Source organism: Hyposmocoma kahamanoa, unplaced genomic scaffold (genome assembly GCF_003589595.1).
Source record: "Hyposmocoma kahamanoa isolate Upper Pololo Valley unplaced genomic scaffold, ASM358959v1 88, whole genome shotgun sequence".
In the NCBI taxonomy this organism is placed as follows: Eukaryota; Metazoa; Arthropoda; class Insecta; order Lepidoptera; family Cosmopterigidae; genus Hyposmocoma; species Hyposmocoma kahamanoa.
In genome coordinates, this window is record NW_020654466.1 from 17349149 (window position 1) to 17359963 (window position 10815).

At 35.3% G+C, this 10815-nt stretch overlaps 1 protein-coding gene across 2 annotated transcripts in view; it reads right to left on the reverse strand.

Moving 5' to 3' along the window:
• Nucleotides 1–10815, reverse strand: part of LOC113235620 (facilitated trehalose transporter Tret1-like) — a 58937-nt gene that overhangs the window by 25088 nt on the left and 23034 nt on the right. For both annotated transcript variants that reach the window (XM_026471393.1, XM_026471394.1), the window contains exon 2: nt 7422–7611. In XM_026471393.1, the coding sequence (XP_026327178.1) occupies nt 7422–7611 (190 nt within the window). The remainder of the gene's footprint in view (nt 1–7421; nt 7612–10815) is intronic.

Genomic DNA, 10815 nt, shown 5'->3' on the forward strand with positions numbered 1-10815 from the left:
CAGAATAAATATCCATTTTGCGGCGATCGGGCAAACGGAAGTACAAATAATTTACGTGTCTTCGTTAGATCAAGGTAGCGCGTGCACTGAGCAATTTCGCGTATGCGCCCGCGCCCCCACTCCCGACCTGTGCTTTGTTTTTCGCCGCCGTGCCGCCACTTCGGTTCGGATCGGTTCTAACTTTCTAACTACTCAAAGTATATTGAGAGAGAAAAACGCCTTGAATTGGAGAATAGCAAAATCAACCATTTATAAAAATTAATCTTCATGCGTGAACAGCCAGCCTTAGAGGTGGAACATTTTCTTCAAAATTAAATGGGACCACTATGGATGTACACTCTTTCCAACAAAAAAAGAATCATGAAAATCCGTTCACAAATACCGGAGTTTATCGCGTAACATACATAAAAAAAACATACAGTCGAACTGAAAACCTCCTCCTTTTTTTTGGAGTCGGTTAAAAATTAAATCAAAACTTTAGTAGCAGGCATCGCGTATATAACCAGAAATAGATACGAAATGTCATTTAATTTTTTTGAAAACTATTCTGCCAAATCATTTCGGTGACAACTGCGCTCCAATTGGCTAGCTCGAATTCGAAACAATTGACTTCACTTCAAAACGACCAGTTTAACTTGAGCTTTGCTATAATGGACGAATATTGAAAAATGACATATTTGATATTTAATTACCGATGAAATGTGATTCCGTTTGTTCTATAATTAGATGTTTTGCTGTTTATCCCATACCACCGAATGAAACAGCCCCTCATAGTTAGAGATATTTATTACAATAAATACAGAATATTTTTGGAATATACGGAGACGTAAACACAGGTCAGTTGTTGGCGCTGTACTATTTGAGCTTTTCTAATTTGTGATTTTAGGGCAAACGAGATTCCATATTTAAAAGTGACATAATGTCCTTTTGCCTGATGAGTTGCCAGGGATGGATGGCCCTTATTTTATCTCTATTTCTGGTGAAATACTCGATGGTAGCAGGTAATAAGAGCTCCTTGTGAGTCCGTCCAAATAAATACTGCAACATTACTTATTTCTGCCGTCAAGCAGTTATGTGAGCATTACAGCGTTACGGTTTTGAAGGGTATGTGTGCGGTGAAATTACAGTCACATGGGACTCTTCAACTTATATCTCAGGGTGACGATCGCAGTGGCAGTGCACCTCAGGGCTTTGTGGCTTAAAACTCAAGTGGCACTGTAACTGTTATGAATAGGCGTGTCGTTTACCGCCAGGACGTATTTATTCCGTCACTAGGTAACATAAAAAAAATATTGTGCACGTTGTTATATCTATTACGTAAACAAATACATAAATATCGGACATATATTTCAATTTCCTTTATCGTTTCATTAAAACAGAACCTCTGTTACTGAACCATATCATTAATGTATTTATTTACATTTAGGTAAGAACTATCTGGCAAGGGCAAGTAAAGTTTCAATTAGTCATGATCCAGATGTCAATGTAAATATTCCACTAACGATATTGTTGTGTAGCAACGTATCGTACTAAGTGTGTATCATCCCACATGAAGTCAATTAAATTGATCAGGCCAATCAATGTAATTGAGTTCAAACGCTACAATATCCGCATTGGTTGAGCCAAGTAATGGGTAATGTAAAAAAGGTACTGACCTCAAGTCTTTTAAAAAGGATCGTCTACTTTGCTGAGAAAATACGTTCCTATTTATCTCTGACATGCATCTCTGATAATTATGTGACATGTAGAGACACATAGGTAACTCTTTTTTTGTACAGCATTTCAAATTATGTTTAATAATAAGTAGGTGTGCTCTTTAAAGAGTAATAAGAAATGTATAACTAATTAAATAAAGCTTTTAAATAAACCTTCGATACAAAATAGTGTACTCCAAAATGGCACCACCTTGAAGCCAAGTAATCTTAACTGCCTCTGTGGCCGAACGGTTACCATGCTGGTCAGCCACACAGAGGTACCGGGTTCGATTTCCAGGCCGAGAGAAATATTTGTATGGCCTACATTAATATCTCTCGTGACTTTGGGTGTGCTTTGTGGTTATCTATGTGTGTGTCCATGGCACCAGAGACGCAGGGTGTCTCTAGTGCGGGGCTAAAAAACAAAAAACTACATGTGGACACCAATTCAATGAGCCCCACAGACAACATATGTCTGTGATGAGCCCAAACACGATTGTTTTGGTTGCGAGATATTGAGGCGTAGGACAGAACGCAGACCGCGTTGTGCCCAACTTGACAACTTCTGGTTGCAGAGTCAGATCAAGTGTACTACATTATTGTAATGTTATCGTATTACCAAAATATACAGAATTTCAAGTCGATCAGACTAGAAATATTAATTTTAAGACAGAGATCCTTATACATCAGTGCAAAAAACAAGTGTCAAGTGTGGGAAAAGAGCTGATGATCTTTAAACAACTTAACACAAATGTTCATCAAACATAGCTAAAACCATCCCGATCTAAGATCCCGACCAAATTAGCCTTCGAATAAAAACCGCTCTCAGGTTAGTAGCAGTTTGCATTAGTAGCAGTAGAGCTTCTTGAGAAAGAGTTCATCAGTAAAGTACTGCCACCTTGCCTGTTTCCGCGTTACTGCGTTTTAAGGGTGTTAGTGAAATTACAGACACACGGGACTTGTTAACTTATGTCTCAGGTGTCAGGCGCAGTGACAGTGCCCCTCAGATCTTTGCGATTTAAAACTCTGAGTGGCACTGCAACTGTTATGGAGAGGGATGTAGCTTATCATCAGGTGCACGACTTGTTCGTCCCAAAAAGAGAGATAGACTTATGACTCCACTGTTTTTGCCGCCGGTGTTAAAAAGAAAATGTCTTCTTTAATCAAGCAGGGTAAACTCCGCCAGTTTCATGTTCTAATAATCTATGCAGAGTACAAGTCTGTTGAAATGTAAATATATACGAACATTGATAAAATGTTATCATCCAAAATCGATTTTGGGTCTTGCTCAAGGGCTTTGGTGGCAATTTATCGTCTATCAACATCTTTAGATCCTTTGTACACTTATCATCAGAGTGATGAGAAAGCAGTTCCGCTATCGTATCATTTTATGAGCGTTGCAGTGACACAAACTGTTTTTAATGAGTATAAGTTTGTATGGTGGTAGGCAACGATATTTACGTAATGCGGTAGACCAATAAGTAAAAAAGTTTTGTCAAAGAGTATCACTGACCGTGGACAGACGTGATAGTCTTTAACTATTGGGAATGACCATGATATGACCTGACATCATTGCTCGACGGTTTAGTGGTTCAAAATAATTATAACAAGGTGAGGCATATTAAAAATATAGAGGCAAAGTTAAAGAGTTAGTCTCAACTTGATCGAGTGGCAGAAGTTTCTCAGCACTGATTGCGACAGCTACCTCCAACCTTTGTAAATATTCGCATTGCGGACTTGTTTCGCAAAATATTGTCAGTTACATAATCCAAGATAATTTATTACAAAATTACAACTATAAATAAATATAATCTGAATAATGTTGAATGATCTTCATTCAACTCGCAATTTCGTAATAGTTGTCTGAATGATCTTCATTCAACTCAAAAATTCGTAGCTTCATACTTTACCGTTGGTATCTGTTATATAAAATTACAATGACAATACAGTTCATATAATGAATAATTCATCAATGTATTCAATATCAAAAATAGCTAATGTACAACATGCGACCTTATTCTTAAGTATCAATTTCTTGTAGTTATCGAGAGTTACGTTATGAAATTAGATGGAAAGCCAGTGAATTTTTACGATCTTTACGATATCTGTGTGTTAGCGTCGTAGATGCGGCATTCCACGTTGTGTTTCACTGACGTGTGGTGAAGACGCTACACATTATTTAGTTGGTTGTCAAACGTTCAAGATGGCGGACGCAGATGAGGTTTTCTTTGAAAATTAATTTACATCGGTGTGTTGCTCACATTTCTCTATTTGACAAATGGTGTGAACCTAAATATAAAGTTTTAAATTATTCACATTAAATAAATAAATTAAATAACGCACACACTCAACATAGCCCCGCACTAGGGAAACCCTGTGTCGCGGGTGCCATGGACACACACATAGACAATCACAAATTACACCCAAACTCACGAGTGAAATAATTGTAGGCGATACAAATATTTCTCCCGGCCCGGGAATCGAACCTGGGACCTCTGCGCGGCAGTCCGTCATGGTAACCGTTCGGCCACGGAGGCAGTTGCACATTGTTGTTGGCAGTTGGACATTGATTCGGTACAACGTGAGTTACCGCCAAACTAAAGTGTGAAGTTGTGCAAATATTAATAATAATATCGTAGTCAATGATCGCAGTGTAATTAAAATTCGAAAAGTCATTTATCAAAAAATTGTAGATTTCAATGGTATGTTAATGAGTGGTAAATATGTAAAATATTTACTGTTTAGGCGCGTTTAAAAAAGTAATACTTGTAGAACATTGCTACAAATTTACATAGTCCTAATTTTGTCGAACTGTTATTCCAATCAAGCTAAATTTTATAAAGTATAGTCGATTGTAACTTTCTTTTACATATGGCGAGTCACTGGAGGAGAAGCGGGAAGAACTGTTTTGCTAGATGAAATGGTTTAGGTGTTAATTATATATGTATACAGATATATACAAAATAGCGGCCTTACAAAAAATATACACCTAAGGATATTGTCTAACGCGAATTCGTAACGCAGAAAACTGCGACACGCATTGCTGCGATGCGATTTCGTGCGGCAAGGCATCTCCCTGACACGGTTCGGGTAACCATTCTTTTTACTTACTTGGACGCTTGGCAACCGTACTGTGCGTATTTTTTAAACTAAGTAGCGTGGTACATGGATCGTAATAATCTCGGTACAGAGTACTAAAAAAACAGACCTCAAAAATACGTGGAATAACATCTATTTGCCAAGTTTCATTGAAATATCCCCTAGTTCGCCACTATACTTGGACTTAGGACTTGACACAGGAGATAATAAAAATCGGTCCTCACTACTCAAAGTATATTGAGAGAGAAAAACGCCTTGAATTGGAGAATAGCAAAACCAACCATTAAAATAATTTACTCCTTAAGTAAAATTTAGGCGCTATTTATAAAAATGAATGTTTATGCGTGATCAGCCACCCTTAGAGGTGGATGATTTTCTTCAAAATGAAATGGGACCACTATGGCGGTACCCTCTTTCCAACAAAAAAAGAATCGTGAAAATCGGTTCACAAATACCGGAGTTTATCGCGTAACATACATACAAAAAAAACATACGGTCAAGTTGAGAACCTCCTCCTTTTTTGAAGTCGGTTAAAAAGAGTGTTGCACTGCTGTTATTGATAAGAAGGTATAGGAAAAAAAACTCAAAGAAGATTAACATCGCAGGAATGCGCGATGCGGAGCAATTCGCAATTTCTTGCGATGCGTCGTGCCAGCTCGTAGATTTCTGCGATGTCACGTCGCATCGCAGTTTTGTGTTTCGACCCTAAAGAATGTGCTAATATGTTACACGATAAGATGTACTTTATCCGATCATATAAAATACTGAAAACATTCGTACAAATATGTAGGTACTTTTACAGAAGCACGGCCAAATACATATTTTTCTTGTAGCGACACAGGGCACTTTTCCATCCCCCATATCATAATGGATTAGACCACAGACCATATTCCGTGGATTAGACTATAACCCCGAAATTTTTGTTTTCTGGCGCACGAAGTTATTGTCTATCCAAAAATATTATAGAAGCTCCGTGCAATTCTCCGCTGCGTAATTGCCTGGTCGGAAAATATTCTCTATAAATTAAAATTTATAGTCATTGCGTAGATTGTTCAACAGATGGTCAAGGTTTAAATAATATCAGGCTTGGCTCTATGCGAGAACTCATATTAATTTCTTACGCTGAAAGGGTTGTTTAAATTTTTTTTACATTTAATGTTTTTGATGGAATATTATTTTCGTAATGAATAAATTGTGATATAAACGTTAGGAACGCAATATTTGCAAATATTGCGTTCCTGATATAGATAGATATAGATCTTCAAAACAAAAAAAATGTGGAGCTTTTGCCGTGGACCCACTCACCCATGTGTGGTACCCACCTAATTAAAATAGAGCCACGTCACAAATTTTATTACGTAGATAAATAAATTATACATGCACCATTTTATGACTTTTGATTATGTCAGTTTATTTTAGAACTGTAAAACAATAAATACTGGTCTAATCTAGTTAATGCAGACAATATAAATACAAGCAGTTTAACGCCTTCGTTACTACGCCATTGTTTACTAACTAGTTTACACACAATAGGTAAATTATGCAGGTTAGGTACATAATTGTATGTTACTCAAAGACTATACAGTGTATAATATCTTTTATGGCCGTGGTTAAGAGACGCACGTGTTTGTATTGCATCAATATATACCTGCAATAATTTAAATATATAATAATAATATAATAATAATAATATAATAATAATAATAAATAAATAATAAATATATAGTAATAATAATTAAAATCATCGTTGTAAATATCTTTTTACATTGCCGTAATTATTTTTTGGAATACCATGATGTTTTACTATCATGATATTCATCAATTTTTGGAGAAAATGCTCCACTAGTTTGTTATTATTATTGATACGAAACTCTTTTTTTGTGTTTTTTCGATCTGTATGTTAATAATAATATGTTTACACTGTTTTAGTTTAAATACATACACTGTCACATTTAGCGGAACACTAGTAAAAACCCCACAATAATGCAGTACTTTTTGAAAAGTCTGGCTACCGGCCATTTACTGTTTTATTTCAGGTCTATTTTGAAAACAAAAAATTTATTGACTCTCAATATTTTCATTAATTTGTTTTAATTTCCTAATAATACAGGTTTGTCTTATTGTTTTTTTTATAATATCAAGTGACGAGATGAACAAGTCGTGCGCCTGATGGTTAAGCTATAGGAGACGCAACATACTGCTTGGTCACTAACAAAATTGTCATTGACCAGTTGAGTCTCCTAACATAAATATTATTTCACAAGTGTATCATTTTATTATTTATATAACAATTACACGATAATATACTTGAATACCTCATCGTCACTTTCCATCAGGTGAGATGGAGGTCAAATGCGAACTTACATTTTATATATATATAAAAAATATTTAAATAATAAAAATTGCCAAGCAAATTTGGTAGTGAACATTGACGGAGAATGATCGTTTAAAGTGTTTCGAGCCGCTGTTTCGTACATAAAATAATGACAACGCCCTCTTGTAGCAGGATCGATGGATAATCAAGGTCGCGGAAGCCCTTGAAATTTCAATTAAACCACTCAAAAGTCCTTGGAAGAGGCTTAAGGTGTTGGTATGTAGCGATATGATATATAAAACGCATTTACCAACCTGATTTAATACTCCACGAACTGAAGAATAACTTTCTCCTTTGACGTAAGGCGGTAGTGTGGCCGTAGAGCTGATGCTGCGTAAGAAGCTCTGCAGAGCTTCATATTCCTCTTCTTTTCTGGAGTCCTTGTTCTCTTTAATAATCGTCGTTTTCTTGCCTTCAGTAAGCATGGCCTCGTGGGCTCCGTCACTGGAACGAAATTGCTTCTGGTTAAAAAAATGATAGAGACATTTGCAGTATAAAAAGCAGTTAAAGTACTAAAAATCTGCTTGTGTATAGTAAGGTTAGTTTACGGTCTATTTACTTATTCATATAGTTTACCAGTATTCATTATATTGAGTACATTTTCTAATTTCAAAATAAAACACGGTTAGCACAATCTGGAGTAAGTAATCTTAAAACTCAACTGACGAATTAATATTTACGTGATATTTAATAAACTTAATATTATAATAAACAATGTTTCTTAAGGGATAATGTAAATCATGGGAAATTTACTTGCTAAAGAAAACCGTGTAAAACCTGACAAGCAAGATACAGAACTTTATCACTGTTCGCTATGTATTCTAGTTCAGATGTGATTTCAATATGTTGACGCTTGGTTTTTCTATTTAGTCTCGTTACAGTTAAAACAAATTAGTAATTATCCATTTAAAATCTATTATATAATTTGTTTCCCCTGTGACTTCCACGTAATGATGTATTTTCAACAACAGGTCCGCAGTTCATCTAGAGATTTTCATGATAGCCAATGACATAATAAATCGATGAGAAAATGGCGTTCTGAATAGGTGTTACGAAGAAATCATAATTATAGGAAATTATTTTACGGGAAATTATTTACAATTTGGCTTTACATTACTACGTCCACTTGACGGTGTGATAAGATACTTTAAATTCAAATCTGTACCACTACATAAGTGTGTAAATGTACCTACTAAAAATGCCCTCAAAAGTTCGTGAAGTAACATCTATTAGCCAAGTTTTAATGAAGTCGATTACCGGAAAGTGAGCGAAACCGAATTCATCCCCTAATTAGCCATCCCTAGAGGTGGAATATTATCTTCAAATTTAAATAGGAGCACTACTGAGGTACCCTCTTTTCAACAAAAAAAGAAACATCAAAATCGGTTTACAAATGCGGAGTTATCGCGTAACATATCTATATACAAAAAAATACAGTCGAATTGAGAACCTCCTCCTTTTTTTGAGGTCGATTAAAAAGGGAAAATTATATTTCAAACCAAAGCTATATTTCAACTAAAATTCTACAAAATAATGATAAAGAACCAAGAAACCAAGTGTAGTTTTGCAAGATCATGTAAATACCACTATGTAGCTATTTTAATAAGCAATGACAGCCACAAACTTACAGGGGTATAATATTACTCTACTATTTTCTACAAACATGCTGCTAAATTATACAGAAACCAATACTGCCAAAGCAGAAACAGAACATTTGTGAATTTTTTACATAGTGAATGAACCGTAAAAAATTCTTTTATTTGGGTAATTTTTGGTGTTTTATGTGTGTGTCCATGGCACCTGCGATACAGGGTTCCCAATTGCGGGGCTATGAGTGCGTGCATAAAAAAAACCTGGCATGAATAGGATGTAAAACGTTTTAATGGTATCGATATAAATAGTTAATATAAAATACGTGTTGTGCCGATTCCACCTAGCGTGGGATAAGGACAGGAAGAAGAAGAAGAAGAAGAGGTATAAATAGTTAATAATTAACAATGAATTTTTATACTTCATTTAAATAAAACAAATTTTCAAAACGCCGATTTTACGCCTGGTCTAATTCGTAGGCAATGGCGATGGCGGCGCGGCCATCATGTCTAGTAGTGAGTACATAAAATATGCACTATTAACTCGTCATGATAGACTATCTCGAGAGATTATATGTATATGTCAAACACGTGTACAGATTTAAAACATTTGCCGCGTCACTTCACATCACGCGTAGTGTGCAAAACACGTAGTGATAAGATCTCGTTAAAAAGCATGTGCTTCAGTTATTGTGAATTACTTGCCTAATGAGACCTTATTAGTTTTATTGTTTATGAAGTGTACCATTTATCACGATGATACCTCTATTATGATAAATGACAAATCTTTAGTGTAAATTGTTATTTGTGTCATTAGTTCCTGACTCTATGTACGTATGTTTATTGTTGGCTTATGCATATGTATACTGGCAAGTTTGTTTTTACACAATTCGCATCTCCATTATAAAGCGACGTAACTCTAAAAGGCTTCATTTTTAACATCTGACTCAAATAGACGGGAGTTAGATATTTAAAGCCTTTGTCTATGTATTTGTGTGTCTGTTTGTGGCAGTGTAGCTCCCAAATGGAGGAATTTTTGCGAGTTATAATTAGATCACTCGGTTCACATGAATTTATTGTATAAAAGAAAGGAAGAAAGGAAGAAAGGCCCGAATGAAAAGTATTTATTACAAATAATATTATTAGTTAAGTTGATTTTAAAGATATTAATTACATAGGTTACATGATTGAAATCGGAAACCAGTAAATCCTTCAGTTAGATATGTTGAAGCGTAATTAGCAATCATATATGGTAAAATAATGTCACATATGGCAAGTAGACAGTGACAACAAGTGAAAATGACGAGGCAAAGGAATTAAAGAACGATTCAAAATTTGAAAATAAGTGGCCAGGAACCTGAGCAAAGATAATAAAAAGGCGGGATTATGATGGAGGAGCTCGCATCGTCACAAACTGATCTCAAAGCGACTGTTTTAATTTGAATTTTCCAATTCAATCGGGATAATTCTAAGCTATGTTTGATGAACTTCTGTTCAGCTGTTTAAAGATCATCGGCTATGTTTCCAGTTAGTATAATGATCTCAGCCATAAACTAAATATTTATTTTATTTCTACTTGTCCGACCGATTTGAAATTTTTTACACTAGGGAAATCCAATGCCATTACAATAATATGGTAACCTTGATCTAAAGCTGAAACCAGGACAGTCTGCAAACCTCTCAACTCTCCACTACATACAGTAGAACTATCGTGTTTCTCGAAGAGTTAGCTTACAGATCGATACCTCCAATCAACACACTACGCCAACTTAATTTTTGGAACTGTTCTGGTTTTATTTTGTTTCTGTAATTTTTTTCCACTAAATTAGATTTTTGATATTTTTCGAATTTTCTTTCTTTATTTTTTTCATAAAATTCGGGAGCATAATATTAGTTAATAAATATGGTTATCGAGTTCTTAGGTTTTCGCGATTGTTACACATAGGAAATGAAACTATTTTTCCGGATTTAAATCGCGTATATTTGTTTTTTCAAACAAACCGACGTTTCGGGCCCTTTACAGGTCCCATGGTCACGGTTGACTGATGGGACCTGTAAA